We start from the raw sequence: 19375 nt of genomic DNA, 5'->3' as shown, positions 1-19375 counted from the left end.
TTTCTTTTGCTGTGCCAAAGCTTATAAGTTTGATTAGGTCCCATTTGTTTATTTTTGCTTTTATTTCTATTGCCTTAGGAGACTAACCTAAGAAAACATTGGTGCAATTTATGTCCAAGAATGTTTTGCCTATGTTCTCTTCTAGGAGTTCTATGGTGTCATGTCTTAAATTTAAGTCTTTAAGCCATCTTGAGTTTATTTTTGTATATGGTGTGAGGGTGTGTTCTAACTTCATTGATTTACATGTGGCTCTCCAGCTTTCCCACCATCACTTGCTGAAGAGACTGTCTTTTCTCCATTGTCTGTTCTTGCCTCCTTTGTCAAAGATTAATTGACCACAGGTGTGCGGGTTTATTTCTGGGCTCTACATTCTGTTCCATTGATCCATATGTCTGTTTTTGTGCCAATACCATGCTGTTTTGATTACTCTGACTTTGTAATATTATCTGAAGTCTGGGAGGGTTATGCCTCTACCTTTGTTCTTTTTCCTCAGGATTGTTTTGGTAATTCTGGGTCTTTTATGGTTCCATATAAATTTTAGGATTATTTATTCTAGTTCTGTGAAAAATGTCATGGGTAATTTGCTAGGGATCCCATTAAATCTGTAGATTGCTTTGGGTAGTGTGACTATTTTAACAATATTAATTGTTCCAATCCAAGAGCATGGGTTATGTTTCCATTTCTCTGAATCATTGACCCTTTATCATTATATAATGTCTTTGTCTCTTGTGACAGCTTTTGACTTAAAGTTTATTTTGTCTGATATAAGTACAGCCACCTCTGCTCTCTTTTGGTTACCATTTGCATAGAATGTCTTTTTTCATTCTTTTACTTTCAACCTATGTTGGTCTTTACATCTAAAGTAAGTTCTTGTTGAGAGCATATAGTTAAATCTTTTTTTATGCATTTAGTCACTCATTGCCTTTTGATTGGGGGGTTTAACACATTTATATTTTAAGTAATTCCTGATAGGGAAGGACTTACTATTGCCATGTTGTTAATTGTTTTCTGTCTGTCTTATATCTGTGTTTGTCCCTCTTTTCTCTACCTTCCCTTGTGTTTTGTTGACTTTTTTTTTTTTTGTACTGACATGCTTTGATTCTTTTCTCATTTTCTTTTGTGTATCTTCTATTGATATTTTCTTTGTGGTTTCAGTGAGGCTTTCGTGAAACATCTTATAACACTCTATTTTAAGCTGATAAAACCTAACTTCAATTGTATACAAAAATACATATTTTGGCACCTCCACTTATGTTATTGATCTCACAAATTACCTCTTTATAAATTGTGTATTCATTAACATATAACATTATAACTGTTATATGTTATATATGTATAATATACATATACCAGAATTAAAAGTTCTTTATGCACCACTGCACAGTATTACAGTATTCTGTATTTGTCTATGTAGTTAACATTTACCAGCAAGCTTTATATTTTTATATGTTTGCATGTTGCTGTATAGTGTCCTTTTGTTTTGACTTCCAGTGTTCTTTTAGCATTTCTTATAAAGCAGTTCTAGTGATGATGAACTCTCTTAACTTTTGTTTATCTGGGAAAGTCTTTATTTCTCCTTCATTTTTGAAGGACTTTTTTGCCAGATGTAATATTCTTGGTTGGTAGTATTTTTTTCTTTTAGCAATTTGAATATATTGTCCTACTCCTTTCTGGTTTGTAAGGTTCCTGCTGTAAAAGGCACTGATGATATCATTGGAGCTCCCTTGTAAATACATGATGAGTTGTTTTTCTCATGCTGCTTTCAAGTTTCTATCTTTGTCTTTGACTTTTGACATTTGATTATAATGTATGGACCTCTTTCAGTTTAATCCTGGTTTGAGTTCTTTGACATTCTTGAATCTGGATGTCCATTTCCTTCCTCTGATTTAGGAAGTTTTCAGCCATCATTTTTTTCAAATAAGCTCTCTGTGCTTTCTTCTCTCTCTTCTCTTTCCGATACTCTTATAATACATATACTGAGCCACTTAATGATGTAGCATAAGTCCCTTAGGAATGTCACTTTTCTTCATTTTTTTTCTTTTTGGTACTCTGTCTCAAAGATTTCAAATGACTTGTCTTGAGGTTTTCTGATTCGTTATTCTGCTTGATCAAGTCTGATGTTGAACCTTTCTAATTATTATATTCTTTAGTACCAAAATTTTTGTTTGGTTCTTTTTAATAGTCTTTGTCTTTTTTTTTTTTTTTTTGTCTCTTTTTTGATCTTCTTATTTTGTTCATGCATCATTTCCTGATCTCATTTCATTTAGTTTTCTGTGTTCTCTTAGATCATTGAGCCTCTTTGAAAGGTATTTTGAATTCTTTGTCAGGTAATTAATAGATCTGTATTTCTTTGGGGTTGGTTTCTGGAGATTTATTTTTGTTGCTTGGGCCATGTTTCCCTGATTCTTCATGTAATTTGTGATTTTCTTTCTGAGTTTTATGCATTTATAAAATAACTACTTCTCCCAGACTTTAGACTGGCTTCATGCAGAGGAAGCCCTTCACCAGTCAACCCAGGTAGAGGTTGTGGGGGCCTCTGACACCTTTTGAGGGGAGATGTGACTTCCCTGGGCTTGTGTGTGTGATTTTCCCAATTAAAGAGGTTTGTCATTTTATTTTTCGGGACATTGTAACCTGTTGTGTTGTCTGATGTCTGTTCTGATACTGCAGATTCTCTGGTGTTACAGGAGCAAGGTGTCCTACTCTTTAATTAATTTATTTTTGGCTGCATTGGGTCTTCGTTTCTGCACGCGGGCTTTCTCTAGTTGCGGTGCACAGGCTTCTCATTGTGGTGGCTTCTCTTGTTGTAGAGCGTGGGCTCTAGGCACGCAGGCTTTGGTAGTTGCAGCACACAGGCTCAGTAGTTGCGGCACGCAGGCCCTAGAGCACGCAGGCTTCAGTAGTTGTGGCGCATGGGCTTAGTTGCTCTGCAGCATGTGGGATCTTCCTGGACCAGGGTTTGAACCTGTGTCCCCTGCATTGGCAAGTGGATTCTTAACCACTGCGCCACCAGGGAAGTCCCAAACCTGTGATTTTAAATCAGTATATATGGTCAGTGGTTCAGAACATGGTTTTGCAGTCAGACAGTCCTGGATTCAAATTCTGGTTCCAGCATATTCTGTATGACTTTGGGCAAATTGCTTGTCTCCCTAAATCTCAGTTTCCTTATCTATAAAATGAGATGTAATAGTAATACCTCATATGTATTGGAAGGATTATTTGGGATAATACATGCCTAGTGTACAGCACGTAACACTCAAAATTATTAAATAGTATTATTAAAATGAACACACACAGATACATTGTGTATTACTTTTTAAGCTTTTACTTATTAGCCATTAAAAGTCAACAAGTGGCAACCATGGCTATGTTGATGATTCTTATTTTCCAGCTAACAGGTTGATTATATCTGATGCCTAACATCATTAGAGATAAGAAGGTATTTAAAAACTACTTCAGAAACAAAGTAGCCATTACAAATTTGTGTTATTGCTTTTTCATAGCCTGAAATCCTGGTCTAGTTGTATTTAAAATCTGATGAGAATAACATCCATCAGTTTAAAGTAAATCTTTATGTTAGAAACTGAGACATCCAAACACAAAAGAATATATGCCGTATGATTCCATTTACATAAAATAGAAATTTATAGTGACAGAATGCAGATAAGGGGTTGAATAGGGCAAGGGAGTAGAGGTATAGGCTGCAAACGTACATGAAGATACTTTAGGGGGTGTTGAAAATGTTCTGAATCTTGACTGTGATAGTAGCATCTGTCAGAACTCTTTGAGTTGTCCACTTGAAATGGATACAGTTTATTGTATGTAAATTATACACTAATAAATTGATTTCTAAAGTGAGTCATTTTACGATGCATTTAATGTAGGAATTTGCTGATTGTTAATGACCGCTAGGTAATAAACTTAAAGCTGTAACCCAGTTTAGGCCTGCCTCAGCTCATCTACAGTAACATCCTACTTACCTGGAGGTCAGACTGTTGCCAACCTCGGGTCTCCAAAATATGGCCAAGAGGCTGGGAAATGCGTTTGAGTGGCTGAATAGCTGCCACAGAGCCCATATGTTTATAGCAAAGGAATGCTCAGGAATCCCTACTGCAGTCTATTTAATACAGCTTTATATAAACTATTAATAAGTCCTTTTGTCTTTTTTCTAAACTTACTGCAGGTTAAAAGTAGTGAATTAAAAGAGGAACACAGGTGATAATCTGCAAAGAAGATTTTTTAAATATAAAACTAGATTCAAGAACTATGAGCTCAATAATTAGGGGAAGTGAAGATCCGGGTAAGGCAACTCAATACACTACAATAGCCCCTGGGATATTTCTGTATTTAGACACTAAAATTTTAGTAGTACATTCATGATAATGAACCTGAGCCTTCAAGAAAAATATTAAATCATAGTCTGTATATGATACTTAGAATTGTGTAGTTTATACAGAAATGATTAAATAAAAGCATTTTCTTGTTTAAAGGAATTAAATAGTAGGAATATGGAAAATGTATATGATCATGTGGGTTTTGTGTTTGTAACCCCCCCACACACACTTATACACATTTACAGAACTCTACAAGTACTCGCACACATATGTAACTCCATGCTTTTGTAAACTTCTATAGTAGTGTGACTTTATACTGAAGTAATAGACTCATGAAAACAAAATTTTAATAAGCTTTTAGTGGGAGTGATCACCAACTCTTGAATAAGTGAAGTCTATTTTCATTATACAAATACATTGATTCTTTCTGGACCTACCCTGGTTTTAACAAGATTGTAATACTTTTCTTTTTTTTTTTCTTTCACACACACACACTGTATTTTATTTTTACAAGAGATAAATAAACTGACACCAAGCATTGTAAATGGATGACCACAACAAAAGCAACAACGATTGCAATTACCAAACACGAAACACACTCATACTATGTCATAATATTGACATTCAGTCCAGTAATCCTCCACTGTAACAGCTCCTTTACTTTGCAGTGAAAATTGATTTGTATATTCTTTGCCTCTGAGTCCTTGTGGGATTTTTTTTTATTATTATTAAACAGAAAGTCATAAAAATTATAATCATCCTCATCAGTTCACTCAGTCCCATGTAATTAATTTTTTTTTTATCTTGATCTTTTGTTAGCACTTTTATGAATTCATCAGTTTTCCATTAGAGTTCTGAAAATGCTTATTCATTCAGTTCAGCAGTATAGTCAGTTACCAGAAACCTGTACTTGTCAGTCTTTTCCATGAATTCCTTGAAGATGAAACCCTTTTATAGGAACATTTTTGCGAAAGCATCAGAGTACACCCAGAACTGTCTGTAAATGACAAAAGACTTAAAAATGACGATGGTTAAAGATTTGATGGAAGTTCATAATAATGCAATTGACAAGGAAATTTAGTTATTTCTGAGATATACATTTTAAAGTAATAACTAGAATTATGACCTGTAACATTATAGCAGAACATGTAAGATTTTTAGAAATTTCATGTAATGTCTGAAACATTTATATTAACATATTTCCATACAAATAACCCAAAGAAAGTTTAGTATTAGTTGTTTTTTGTTTGTTTGTTTTTTTATACTGCAGGTTCTTATTAGTCATCAATTTTATACACATCAGTGTATACATGTCAATCCCAATCGCCAAATTCAGCACACCACCACCCCCACCCGACCGCGGTTTTCCCCCCTTGGTGTCCGTACGTTTGTTCTGTACATCTGTGTCTCAACTTCTGCCCTGCAAACCAGTTCATCTGTACCATTTTTCTAGGTTCCACATACATGCGTTAATATACGATATTTGTTTTTCTCTTTCTGACTTACTTCACTCTGTATGACAGTCTCTAGATCCATCCACGTCTCAACAAATGACTCAATTTTGTTCCTTCTTATGGCTGAGTAGTATTCCATTGTATATATGTACCACAACTTCTTTATCCATTTGTCTGTCCAGGGGCATTTAGGTTTCTTCCATGTCCTGGCTATTGTAAATAGTGCTCCAATGAACATTGTGGTGCATGACTCTTTTTGAATTATGGTTTTCTCTGGGTATATGCCCAGTAGTGGGATTGCTGGGTCGTATGGTAGTTCTATTTTTAGTTTTTTAAGGAACCTCCGTACTCTTCTCCATAGTGGTTGTATCAATTTACATTCCCACCAACAGTGCAAGAGGGTTCCCTTTTCTCCACACCCTCTCCAGCATTTGTTGTTTGTAGATTTTCTGATGATGCCCATTCTAACTGGTGTGAGGTGATACCTCATTGTAGTTTTGCTTTGCATTTCTCTAATAATTAGTGATGTTGAGCAGCTTTTCATGTGCTTCTTGGCCATCTGTATGTCTTCTTTGGAGAAATGTCTATTTAGGTCTTCTGCCCATTTTTGGATTGGGTTGTTTGTTTCTTTAATATTGAGCTGCATGAGCTGTTTATGTATTTTGGAGATTAATCCTTTGTCCATTGATTATGATATGTGTACAATACTTTTCTGTAAGTAAACATATACATTTACTTATTGGCTGGATGTAATACTTAATAGTATTTCTCTAATTTAATGGTAAAATGAAAACAAAGGTAGCAGAAGTTATTATAATTGGTTTACTACATTAGAAAGGTTATTTTTCATTTATTACTTCCAGTTGTCAATATGTTATCTGGAGCATTACAGCTCTTCAAATGATAAACAATATATCATGGTAATTACCACTTTCTAAAAATTACACACAACAAAACTGTAGTAATCTGCTTATATTTTGGCAATTCTGTGTTGCTCACAAGTATTTTTTAGAATACATTTATTGTTACATTTAGCTGGCCAACTTAGGGGAAAGTATTAATGAAGCCTTTACTAATTCTATTCAACAGTAATGAAGCATTAACAATTTTCAAGATAGAAAATCTGTCTTGGGACAAACTCTGGTAGCTGTAGGCAGAATGGGTGCAGTTTGCATAGATTCCAAAAGGTCAATCAATTTTAAATATAGAGGGAGATCGAAGAATCTCAGATAATTATGCAAGTTTTGGCTGGTTGACAGGGTGGGTGGTGGTTCTATTAAGCGATGTTGGAGCAGGAATGGCTTTCTGAAGGGGGAGAAGAGATGAGAGAGTTGATAGGTTTGGTAGGGGACCTGTTGATTTGGCCGTGCTTAGAGATGCTTGGGGAGAATGGTGTACATGAAATCAGGCTGGTCTAGGAGGCCTTCCAGGGAGACTATAAAGCAGTCCTTAATGATGGAGAAAAAGAACCATTTTACTTTAAACAATGGATTGGGTTTTTAATATTTTTGTTTTGTTTGGGGTTTTCGGTTTGTCTTTATTAGCCTGCCTATTGTACTGTTTTAGGAGCTCAGATCTCTTAGTTGTTTCATCTATTATGTGAGGGAGTTGGATTAGACTGGTGTTTCTCTAACTTTAATGCACCTAAAATCACCTCAGGATCTTGTTAAAAATGCAGATTCTGAACCTGAAGGTCTGGGATGGGACCTGGGGGCCTTCCAACAAACATGAACAAAGTTTTAGACAATCACAAAGGTTTCTTCTAATTCCACAGTCTTATCTTTCAGACTTAAGATTTTTGTAAAGTAGGAGAAGCTGGAACTATTATACTTTACTCTTTCAACGTACATTTCTATTTCATGATTGGCAGGTGTACCAGTAGCTATAGATAAGGCTCAACAAAACACATTATTAATTAATAGCTCTGCCAGGCATTGTAGTTCCAGAAAATTAAGTCATCTGTTCTTCTTCCATATATGTTTGACTGGGTCATATGCATTAAATTATCTTAACATGTTCTCATGTTTAAAATCTTTCATTATACTTTTATTGGCTATGAAGATGAACAGTTGACTGAAATATGAGGTGTGTTTCTGTGATGGTGTAAATTTGTATGGTACATACCTTCTTTTCTGGAATGATATTGACATACTTGCTTAAATAAATTATCTTTCCCAACCTTACTCAATTGCTAGTCAATATAAAACATGGCATCACTGGCTGTGTTACAGAGGAGAGCAGAAAGCTTTTATTTGTGCATGTTTTTGACTGTGACATCCATTGACTTACCCCTGACATTCTGTATAATGATCATTGGTTAATAAGAGATTACGATAGAAATGAGGGAGTTGGGGGTTGTCAGGAATGAGCAGGTACAGGAAGAAGAGATGAGTAGGAGAGAAACTTAACAAATTTAAAGATGCAAGATACTATCACTATAATTGTATACAGAAGAGATTTTACCAGGGAATAAGCTTCTCCCTGCATTTAAGGGACTTTGGGGGCCTCTTGAACAGGTCATCAAGACTGGCCCTACTTATCAAGTCTTTGCTTGGATTTGGCTTCATTACAACAGTTCTGTTAACTGGTATCCTAAAGACATAAAGGAACTCATCCACCAGTTCATAATTAAGAAAGGTTCACTGGATTTCATGGAAGTGAAATTCTAATACATATAGTTATATTGTGAGGGATGGTCATTTATTAACATAAGTAAAATTCTAGACATTTCTTAAAGGTATCAATATTTTAAAATGTTAAATTGCTACTACTTAATGCAGTATTTGTAAAAACAAAGCAAAACAAAAATAAAAATACCCCAAGTTAACATTATCATTCATTGACTTCTAAAGACTTTTTGAAAAGAAGGTATAACTTTATATCAAGAATGTTTTCCTTTTGTCTTTAATTTAAACAACAGCTTGTCTGGATAGACTATCCTCACTGTACTTTTTCTTACCCTCAACACTGTATGGTTATCATACCACTGTTTTTGACATTTATAGTTACTGAAGAGAAATCCAAGAACAGTCTTGCTTGTCCCCCAATATGAACTGTTTCTTGCCTGGTTATCTAAAAAATTCTGTTTATTCCTCAAATTTAGTAACTTAAACTAGGATACATTTTAATGTTTATAGTTCTTTAATAAACTTATCCATCAAACAGGGTGCTCTTTCATTACTGAGACTTAGTTCTTTCTTTTCTTCATGGAATATTTCCCAATTTATATTTCTGAGTAATTTTTCTTTTCCATTTGTTGGCATCTGAACCTCAGGGGCATTTTTTTATGTTCTATTGTCTTAGCCTTCTGTGTTTGTTATCTACCCTGTAATTGATTTACTCTTTTATTTTTCCTGTGCATTCAGTATGTTTATTCAAGCCTTACCTCCATGCCACCAATTTGTTTTTCAGTCTTGTTGATCCTATTCCCTACCATTTCTAGTTATTTATTAGATTTATAGTAACATTATTTTGATACTCAATTTGTTTCTCTTAGCTCTATAGTCTCCCTTTTCATGTCATTATTTTAAAAACTCAACATTGAACTCTCTTACTAAATTTATATTCTTAGATTCCATGTAAAGCACTTATAAAGAACCTGTTTCTGATTGCTTCTTCTTCCAGGGTAAGGTCTTTGACTGTCATTTGGATGCTATATTCTTTGCTTTTATTCTTTAAACAAATTTATTATAAAATAAAACATACAGAAAAGTATATAAAACTTATATGTACAGTATTAAAATAGATTGCATTTAAATATAAGTGAACTTATATAATCCCTACCACATCAAGGTATAATATTTTAATGGTAGTCCAGAAAGTTCCCATGTTTCCCTTTCTTATTATCTCTACCTTCCTCACTGTAGTTAACCACTGGACTCTCTTCTTTTTCATGCTTTTATTTATAGTCTTACCATCCATATGTACATTCCGATATAATGCAGTTGGATTTTGCCTGCCTTTGGACTTTATATATTTGAACCACACTGTATGTACTCTTGTGACTTGTTCTTTTTTCTCGACATATTTTTAAAATTCATCCATGTTGTTGCATGTATCCATTTTCCTTGCTGTTTAGTATTTTATTGTATTAGTCAGGGTTCTCGAGAGAAACAGAACCAATAGGATGTGTATATATATGGAAAGAGATTTATTACAAGGAATCAACTCACGTGATTGTGAAGGCTGGCAAGTCTAAATCTGCAGTGTGGGCTTGCAGGCCTGAGACCCAGGAGAGCCAGTGGTGCGAAGTCCAAAGGCAGTCTGCTGGAGAATTCCCTCTTGCTCAGGAAGGCCAGTCATTTTGTTCTATTCAGGTCTTCAACTGACTGAATAAGAGCCACCAAATTATGCAGAGCAGTCCGCTTTACTCAAAGTTCACTGATTTAAATGTTAATCTCATCTGAAAACACCCTTCCAGCTGACATAGAAAATTAACCATCACAGTATGTGTACCACAGTTTTGTTTGTTTGTTTGTTTTACTGGGAATTTGTGTGGTTTCTAGGTTTAGGCATTTTGAACACTGTTCCTGCTGTGTGTGTGTGTGTGTGTGTGTGTGTGTTTCTCTCCTAGTGCACATAATCACTCATATTGTCTGGAATATTATCTAGGAATAGGATTGCTACATCATAGGTATGCATGTATTAAACTTTACTAGATATTTTAAAACCATTTTGTTAAACAGTATGCCTGGTGTTGGTTATATTAGTGGCTCTGTATCCTTGCCAGTTCTTGGTATTGTCAGACTTGTAAAATTTCATCATTCTAAAGATATAATTTGTATTTACTGGACTACTCTTTGAGCATCTTTTCATGTTTACCCTCTTGGTGTGGACCTATTTTTGTCTATTGTGTCTTATAGTCTTCAATTGTGATAAATTTTCTTGAATTACCTTTTAGATTTCTTCCCCTTCTGTTTTCTCTTTTCTCTTTCCAGACCTACTATTATCTAGATGTTGGACTTCCTGGATTGATTCTCTATCTTATTTTTTTTCTCTATTTTTCATCTTTTTGTCTTTTTGCTCTTCTTAAATATTTTCCCAACTTTATCTTTCATTTCTTCTTTAAAATTTTCATTTATGTTATATTTCCTTTTTTACTTATTTTTCTATGTATTCTATATTTATTCCTTTTCTTATAGCATCCTAATGTTTCTTGCTGAATCCTCTTCAATAATAGAAATAGGAAACATCCCATTTTTGTTTCTTTGAAGATTGATAATTAAAAAAAATATTGTCATCTCTTTGCATGGTTTGTTTCCTTCAGCTTTGATTCTGTTTATTTATCTTTGTCCTTCATGAGAGAGATTTTCCTCAGATGTCAGGTGGTCCTTAGCTGATTGCTCATATTTAAGTTTATTTGGCACTAAGTGGATAGAACTAGACAGATCAATAAGAAAAAGAAGGACTTGAACAACGTTATACATCAGTTGGACCTAACAGACATATACAGAACACTCACCCAACAGCCCCAGAATACACGTTCTTCTCAAGCACACAGAGAGCATTCATATATCACACGTTGGTCACAAAACAAGTCTTAACATATTTAAGAAGATTGAATCATATCAAATATCTTTACCAATCACAATGAAATAAAATTAGAAGTCAAGAGCAGTAGGAAAACTGGAAACTTCACAGATATATAGAAATTAAACAATACACTCTTGAATAACCAATGGATCAAAGAAGAAATCACAAGGGAAATGAGAAAATTTCTTGAGGCAAATAAAAACTAAAAAGTTGACTGGTAGTTCTGGGAGCTTGAGAGAAGCCTCCCAATTATAGGGTGATGTCTCTATTCTTAAGTCTTTTCAGTTGAGCTGATAGGATTTCCCAGAGAAGAATCTTCCACTCTTATAAGGAAAGGTACAAGCCTTCTAACCTGGTGGTGAAGAGAGATGAAGTCTCAATCTTCAGGATTTAAAACTTTCATTTAGTTTTCAGGATGATATCTCTGCCTTCAACTCTGTCTGGCGTTCCTCAGTTCAAAATCTCCTTGATTTACTATCCAGAGAACAGAGCTCAAGTCTTCCACCAGAGTGGGGAAGGGGTTGCACTGGGGACAGGATTAGGGAGTGTGGGGGGATGTCTAACTGTTTCTTAAAGAGACTTTCTTCAACTCTTCTTCCGTATCAGTTCCACCTTGCAGAGCTGCCTGATGCCACCTTTGAACGTTTAGTTAGGTACATTGGTTTGCTTCTTTCTTGAAGATGATTTATTTTGCCAAGGGAATAGCATCATGAGTTCACATATTTTAACATTTTGCCTCATTTTGCCATCCAAAATTATACAGCAAGATAGAAAAAAGTAGTATCCTAACAAAATTTTAGATGGAGAAAATATTGTGAAATTGTATATAGCTAAGTTCTCTCTCCCTTAGCCTTTCTTAGTCAATCTAAATTCATTTTGTAGTATTTAAGTGAATGCCTCATCATATTCTTGTCTCTGTTTTAACCCTTGTTCTGAGATTATGTTTATGATTAGAAGAATTTATGAAACATTTTTATTTCACCACTAGATTAGCTTCTTTGACTCTGCTAAACAATACACAAATACATATTTGTGATAAATAAAATTGTTTTCCTGTGTTGGTTTCTGGAAATAGTTCTAACATTTTATTGTTAACTTAGACAAGTGTGTTGTATATGTTTTGTTTTCTGTTTGTTAACAGAAAACATCTGTTAGCTTGGAGCTTTCCTTTGGAGATACTTCCAAATACTTTGGCCTCAAACCAGAACTAATTCTTGGTTTTAGAAAAAGTAAAGTAAGATCCCAAAGGTTATTCTTTGTATATATTTTCATCACTTTGTACCTCTAGATTGAGTTTTTTATGAGTGCGATTTACTTGCTAAAAAATAGAAAGGATGGTATTAAGGGTTTTGTTCACTTTTTAAAGCTAGCTGTTAGAATTATGTATTTTGAAATTCATCTGAATGCAGTGGGGCACAGCATTAAACAGTTTTTCAAAGCATGAAAACCAAAACCTGGAATCACTGGAGAAAAAGACATTCTTTGTAGAAAGTTGTAATTATGTACAACAGTAGCAGTTCAGAGCAGATTATCCCAGTCTTTCTATTTGTTAGCTACAGTACCACTTTGGAAAAAATGAATTTTCATCTTGTTGAACTCTATCTAGGTGAGGGTTGGACCTATACAGTTTCAAACATATTCATCAAAAAATGAACAGGTATGTAAAAGAAAGGGCAGAAGCAGGGAATAAATATAAGAAAAAGTGAAAAGAATATTTTCCTATAAAAATGCAGGGAAAATGGTTTAGCATTAACAGTTTTTACAAATCAGTACTCTGCCTTCAAGGGTTCAGTAGTTGTCACTAGATCCATTTAATATGTCCTGCTTTCAATACAAGTATATTTACTGACCTTTCTTCCTTGAAATCAGAAACCTGACTCCCAACCCCCTGTGGAGGAACTCTCCCAGCTTCTCTCTTCCCCTCTTTGCACTCTGTTGTATTTCCACTCAATTAACCACGTAGTATAAACATACTCAGGGGTATCCTGAGTAAAAAAAAAGTCGCAAAGAACTCCTTGTCTTTCATTGACTGTAAAGTCAGCCCAGGCAGAGATGTTCCTATACAACCAGCATTACCAATTATTTATTCAACTGTCTTCAGTGCATATTTATCGAACATCTTTTGTTTTACTTTATTGTTTGGTAATCATTCTGTCATTCTCTGCAGAGGTCTAAGCTAACAGAGGAGAAAGGGGACTACTGTTGAACGTACTATATACAGTTGACCCTTGAACAGTATGGTGGTTAGGGGCACCTACCCTCTGCACAGTGGAAAATCCACATATCACTTATAGTTGGCCCTCTGTATCCATGGTTCCAGATCTGCGGATTCAACCAGCCGCAGATAGTGTAGTGCTGTAGGATTTACTGTTGAAAAAACCCGTGTCTCTAAGTGGACCAGTGCAGTTCAAACCTGTGTTGTTCAAGGGTCAGCTGTACTTAGCTTTAACTTAAATATTCTTATGTAATCCTCACAGCCATGTAATGTTATTACTGTATAGGGTAATGTTATTCCTGTTTTCTAGATGCAGAATCTGAAGAATGATTTTCCCAAAATCACTCAGCTAAGTGGCAGATCCAGGATTTCAACTTAATTTGTCTGATGCTGAAGCCTAACATTTTCTGTTAAACACATAGGACCCAGGACTTGCCTGTCCCTGTCCAAACCGTATTTCAAGACTGCAAAGGTCTTTGGTACTGGGACATAAACAGTAGCTCTGAGATCTTATGTAGGCTTAAGTGTAATATTTCAGATCTAGTTAAACAGTGAGTTTCTTGGTTTTCTTAGTGTGAGGGAGATACTGGATTTACTTGGTTTCATGTATCACTGTAGAGAAATGTAACTTTTCTGTATATGAACAAGGTTATACACATTATTATAATCATTTTTTAGAAATCAATCTAAAGATGAACTTTTTAAAATTCAGCAATTTCATCTTGTCTTTGTATTGACTTGTTTTTATGTTTGTTTATTTCCCATTGAGGTTATCAAGGAAACACGAACTTTATTATGAACTACCTAATATTTAAGAGTTCCTGGGTGTCTTGTTAAATGTTTGTTGTATAAATGACAGTCTGTGAGCGATAAGTTTTATAAGGAAGGATTCTTTATTTGCCCTTAGATTTGGCATCTCCTTTTTATGGCTCTTTTTTGTAGAATAGACACACTCATTCCCCACCTTGCTCAAAGATTCTCTGTCATGCCTTTTTAGATCAAGGAAGGGGAGAAGTCTCTCTGTCAGTCTGTAGGGCGATGCTATTTTTTATGTAGCTTCCAAAATAAAAGAGAGGGATGTTCAGAGTAGGCATACAAAGCTTATAGTTCCTTTAGTAAAAATGATGCAATTTTTCTTAAAAATTCAATCATAATTGTCCTAGTTCCAAAATGGAAATTCATTTTCTTGTCCTTTGATGTTGTTTTAATCAACCCATATTATGAGTTATTTTAGTTATCTGATCAGCTTCCTTAAGGGCTGGAAGCTTGATTGAACTGGAAGTCTAGAGCTTAAGTACAGGCTGAAGAGGAACTGGGAATTGTGCATAGGGTCTCTTAAAGTCACTGAGTTGAGAAAGAGAAATGGACAAACTTATTTAGACTTTTTTGCCCAATAACCTAGAGGTAGCCAGGAAACTCTCTCCTTGGATGGCTTAGAAACAGCTCCATTGTCAAGTGCCAAGAAATCTAACCTTAGATTTCCACTCTTTCGATTAACCATCCCAACCCACGTAGGCCAGTTCAGCTATCTTCCCTTCCACCCTCTGCTCCCATACTTCTCAGATTTCAGAAGACAGTTGAGTGACAAATGCCTGCCACCATTACTTAGATAGTCTTTATTTTAAGTGCCATACCCATTGTGAAACTGCTTATTGTAAAATCTTAAGCCCCTGTAGGAGTAAAATGGTCTAAATCCCTTATTGAAATGCCTCTGAATACAACTGAAATATAAAGGAACTTAATGTTAAACAATGTTGTGTTTATTGCTATATGAACCTTATAAAATTTATGAAGTGGCTATGTTTATTTCTCAATAACAGATGATGAAAATTAGTGAAAAGGAAATAGCAGTATATTAAACTGAGAAAAAGTTTATGTTTAACTTTGGTGTAGAAATTTTACCTTCCAACTTTTTAGACCTGCATTATAATGAACATTTACTTAGGAGAAATATGTCTTTAACATTAGAGGAAAATGAGAATGGAAAAGTGGAATTATATGGATCATTCACTTGAGTATAAATCAAAATTTAATTGCTTTTAAAGAACCAAAAGGTAGATCAATTTTATTTTAGAAGAAGGACCAGCATGGATAGACTATTGGGTTCTAGATTAAATAACTATTAAAGTCTAATTTGAACAACAGAAACAGAGATACCTCAGGCCACTATTAAAAATTTTTTTTGTTTCCCTTTTTTAGGGCACATTTAAAATGAAATCTTAAGAAGGTTCTAACTCCTGTCCTCCTGAAATGTAACCTATACCAGAATAGTATTGTTGCATAAGTTTGCAGTTCTATTTAAACACTTTACTTAAACAGCTATTAATTTAGTATTTTAGTCCATCTCTGTTCTGTGTATTTTTAACAGTGAAATTAAATATATCCTTTCTGATTTGTTTAGTTTTAAATTAGGCTCACTCGGAGCTAGCTTCCAGAGACTGTGACTTGGCCCTTGGTGCCTTTTGGCATCAGCTTTTATTAAAGTCAGTGCATGTTCTTGTCTTTGTCATCTTGGAAGGACACTGATGCTAGTCATGCCAACTTGGATCCATTTCCAAGGTTTGCCACAGGAAGCAAAATATTGAAATTATCATAAAAGTAAATCATTCTTCAGGTTTTTAAAAATGTCACTGAAAGATGACTCGAAAGCGAGAACAGAATTTCTAGAGTTTAATAGTTGATAACTTATATGCCCTATATATATGGCAAGCATATCTTGCCCAAACTCAACAAGCAGACAGAAGAATGACTATGTAAGAGGGAAGAGCAAGTCCTTGACCCGTGGCTAGAAATAGCAAAAGTGTGTTTCTGTGCCATCCTGCTCTACTGTGTGACTCAGGTTCTGGAATCAGCTCTACTTTAAATGATTGCTGGCATCACACTCAGTTGAGCCCTAAAGGGAGCTTTCCCATTGAAAGACATGAATGTTGGGGTCTGAAGTACATTGAATACTTTTATTGATCAACTTGGAGAGAACATGCTAATATAGAAATTTCATATATTATGTAGTTGACCAGTTGATTATTGAATGTGTTCTAATAGTATATGAGGTTTATTTTCCCCTGTTTTTCCTACAGGCATAATGAAGTGGCTTAAAAAAGGTGAATAAGAACAAGGTTTTCCTTCTAGGGTAGGCATGCTTTTGGCTAGTTATCCCTAGTTGTTGCAGATTCATTCTTTGTGTTCAAAAGTGTAATCTTCCATATTCAAGATGACTCATAGAGATTAGCCACAGTTTATTTAAACAAAGAAGACACACACAAAGCAATAGTTTTAAGTATTTTTTCAGAAGGAATTCACTTGCTTACTTTTCTTAAAAACATCTCTCCCATTTCATTGAGGCAGATTTGGAAGTCAAACCAGAAACTTCAGGCTCTACTACGATGGAAAGCACTTTGTTGGGGAGAAGCGCTTTGAGTCCATCCACGATCTGGTGACTGATGGATTGATTACTCTCTATATTGAAACCAAGGCAGCAGAATACATTGCCAAGATGACGATAAACCCAATTTATGAGCACATAGGATACACAACCTTAAACAGAGAGCCAGCATACCAAAAACATATGCCAGTCCCGAAAGAGACACTTGATGAGAAAGATTCTACAGGCCAGGATGGGGTATCAGAGAAAAGGGTAAGCTACCATGAAACCACACTTTGTCTTCTTCTGTTTGGGGTTCTTATAAGAAAACCATTATTGCCAGAAGAAATTGACTTCTCCACAGTGCTTTGGAAAGGATATGCATTTTCCTTAATGTCTAGTTTCTGTGATGCTGAGCTTTGATATATCTAATTCTTGTTCAGTTAAAATATGTCAGGTATATTTTTGTACTCCTGATTATTTCCTATTTTATCAGTTTCACAGTTCTAAAAATTTGTTGGAAAAATGACTCCTAGTAAAGAAGTTCAGGGGTTTTGGTCAGAAGCATAACTTACACTAGCTATATTACATAAAGAATTAAGGGGGTCATATTATCTATCAAACTTACTTTGTTTCCCTTAAAGATAATTTACTTTATGAATAGTTCTGTTCTTTAGCAAATTGATAGATAATATGTATTCTCAAATACACATGATTAAATTTCAGTCTATCAATAACTGTTATACTATTTTGAGAATCAGTTAGTCTTGAGTAACAGTAGAATTTATCTCTTTATGGACTTACGAAGTAACTGAATCCGGAAGATATACTTTTCTTTAATTATGAAAGACAATTTAAGTTTTTCATTTATCATATTTTAATTGTAATGTGTTTAAGGTTAACATCAGAAGTTTTCATTCCTTGGCATTAAGATAATTTTACTTTGAAAATTGTCCCGAGCCTCCCTTTCATCCCCCAAGAAAAAGTGAGAATTTTCTCATGTTTTATATTGTGTGGGATTTAGTTGGGATAATTTTATGTATTTTAATTGTAATTGTGTTAACTAATTCTTATATATTTTTGAGTATCTTAAGTTGCCATATTAAAGAATTATAGTATTATATAGTCATTTGAGCTTGATTCTGTCACCAAATAGATTTGTGCTCAAATTCTATCATTTTACCAGTTGAGTGACTTCATCAAGTTACTTAAATTCTCTGTGCTTTAATGTTCTTATTTGTAAAATTGTAATAATCAACTTCTGAGGATTGACTGAATGAGATAGTATGTATAAAATAATCAAACAGGGCTTGGCACAAAGTAAGCACTCAATATGAGTTTGGTGGTAATGTTACTGTGACAGTCATATTACCTCATGGCAGCATCCTAAAATACTTCCCATTATCTTGGAGTATTTAGGTACAGAATGGAAATTTCAAATGTTCATTGTCCATTTCAAATTTTAGTTTCTGGCAGATCTTACTTAGAGTGGCATTTTGTGGCTGCAGAGAAACCAACATTTTAAACCATAGTCTGTAGCAAATAGTTTTTCATACACTTAAATTTGTTAGGAACTACACGTCTTTTTTGGAAGTAACCAGAATTTAGAGTCCTAAATGCATGCTGTATTTAATATTGTTCTTTTCACTCTAGTTCCCATTTTCTCACTTTTGGTTATTTTTCATTCATGGCATTTTTCAGTAATGCTTGTATTTAAATATCTAATACTGATATTGTATGTTATGAAGATGTGCCTTGAATATTCTAAGTTAACATCTGTGAAATATTTTTTTAAATACGTACCTGTGAGTCTTTCAAATTTGATCAACCTAATGATAACCTTTGCTAATGTGTTCTGTGTACATTTTTGTACATTAAGGGACTCAAGCTACAGACACTTAGCTATTTAACATTGGGCTAGTCATTTAACCTCACAGGACCTTAGTTTTCCCTCCTACAAAATGAAAATAAATATTCACAGAGGCAAGAGACTGAGGTAGCTAGTGCCTAGAGGATGCTTTTAACTCTAGGATCCATGATGCCCTATGTATTCTGGCAACATTACCTGTTAAATTACCTGGATTTTTTTGTGCTGAAGGCCAGTGACATAGAGTGAAGTAGCTAGCCCAGAAAGTGTTTCTGTTCAGCAAGCTTTGATTAAGAATCATCTCTTAAAAACTACTCTTTGCTTTAAACTGCATGCATCTTAAATCTAGTTGGCTTAAAATCTACTCACTCAAAACTAGATTTATTTTATTTACAGGTGTCATCCAACAGGACAGGGATGATGACCTGTTCAACAGCTTGAAACATTGATTCCCTGTCACAGTGGATGACATTTGTAAGTAAAGACAATCATGTTTAACTGATTTAAGATACCTACTGACACAAGTGTGGTTTAATAAATATTTTACTGGGTCCCGCATAGCTAAATCCCCTCTCATTCATCAGTCCTTTTCCTCAGAGGTAAAAAGTGTTG

The 19375-nt window shown here is 34.6% G+C and overlaps 1 protein-coding gene across 3 annotated transcripts in view; it reads left to right on the top strand.

Moving 5' to 3' along the window:
* CHN1 (chimerin 1) overlaps nucleotides 1-19375 on the top strand; it is a 200456-nt gene that overhangs the window by 97471 nt on the left and 83610 nt on the right. For 2 of the 3 annotated variants that reach the window (XM_061185121.1, XM_061185112.1), the window contains exon 7: nucleotides 16881-17169. In XM_061185121.1, the coding sequence (XP_061041104.1) occupies nucleotides 16881-17169 (289 nt within the window). Of the gene's footprint in view, nucleotides 1-16880; nucleotides 17170-19158; nucleotides 19238-19375 lie in introns of those variants that run through there. The other variant, XM_061185131.1, reaches the window with a different exon arrangement.

This window comes from Eubalaena glacialis, chromosome 1, assembly GCF_028564815.1.
Source record: "Eubalaena glacialis isolate mEubGla1 chromosome 1, mEubGla1.1.hap2.+ XY, whole genome shotgun sequence".
NCBI classification, from domain to species: Eukaryota; Metazoa; Chordata; class Mammalia; order Artiodactyla; family Balaenidae; genus Eubalaena; species Eubalaena glacialis.
Note: the sequence above shows the minus strand (reverse complement) of the source record. Positions and strands in the feature narration are given on the sequence as shown.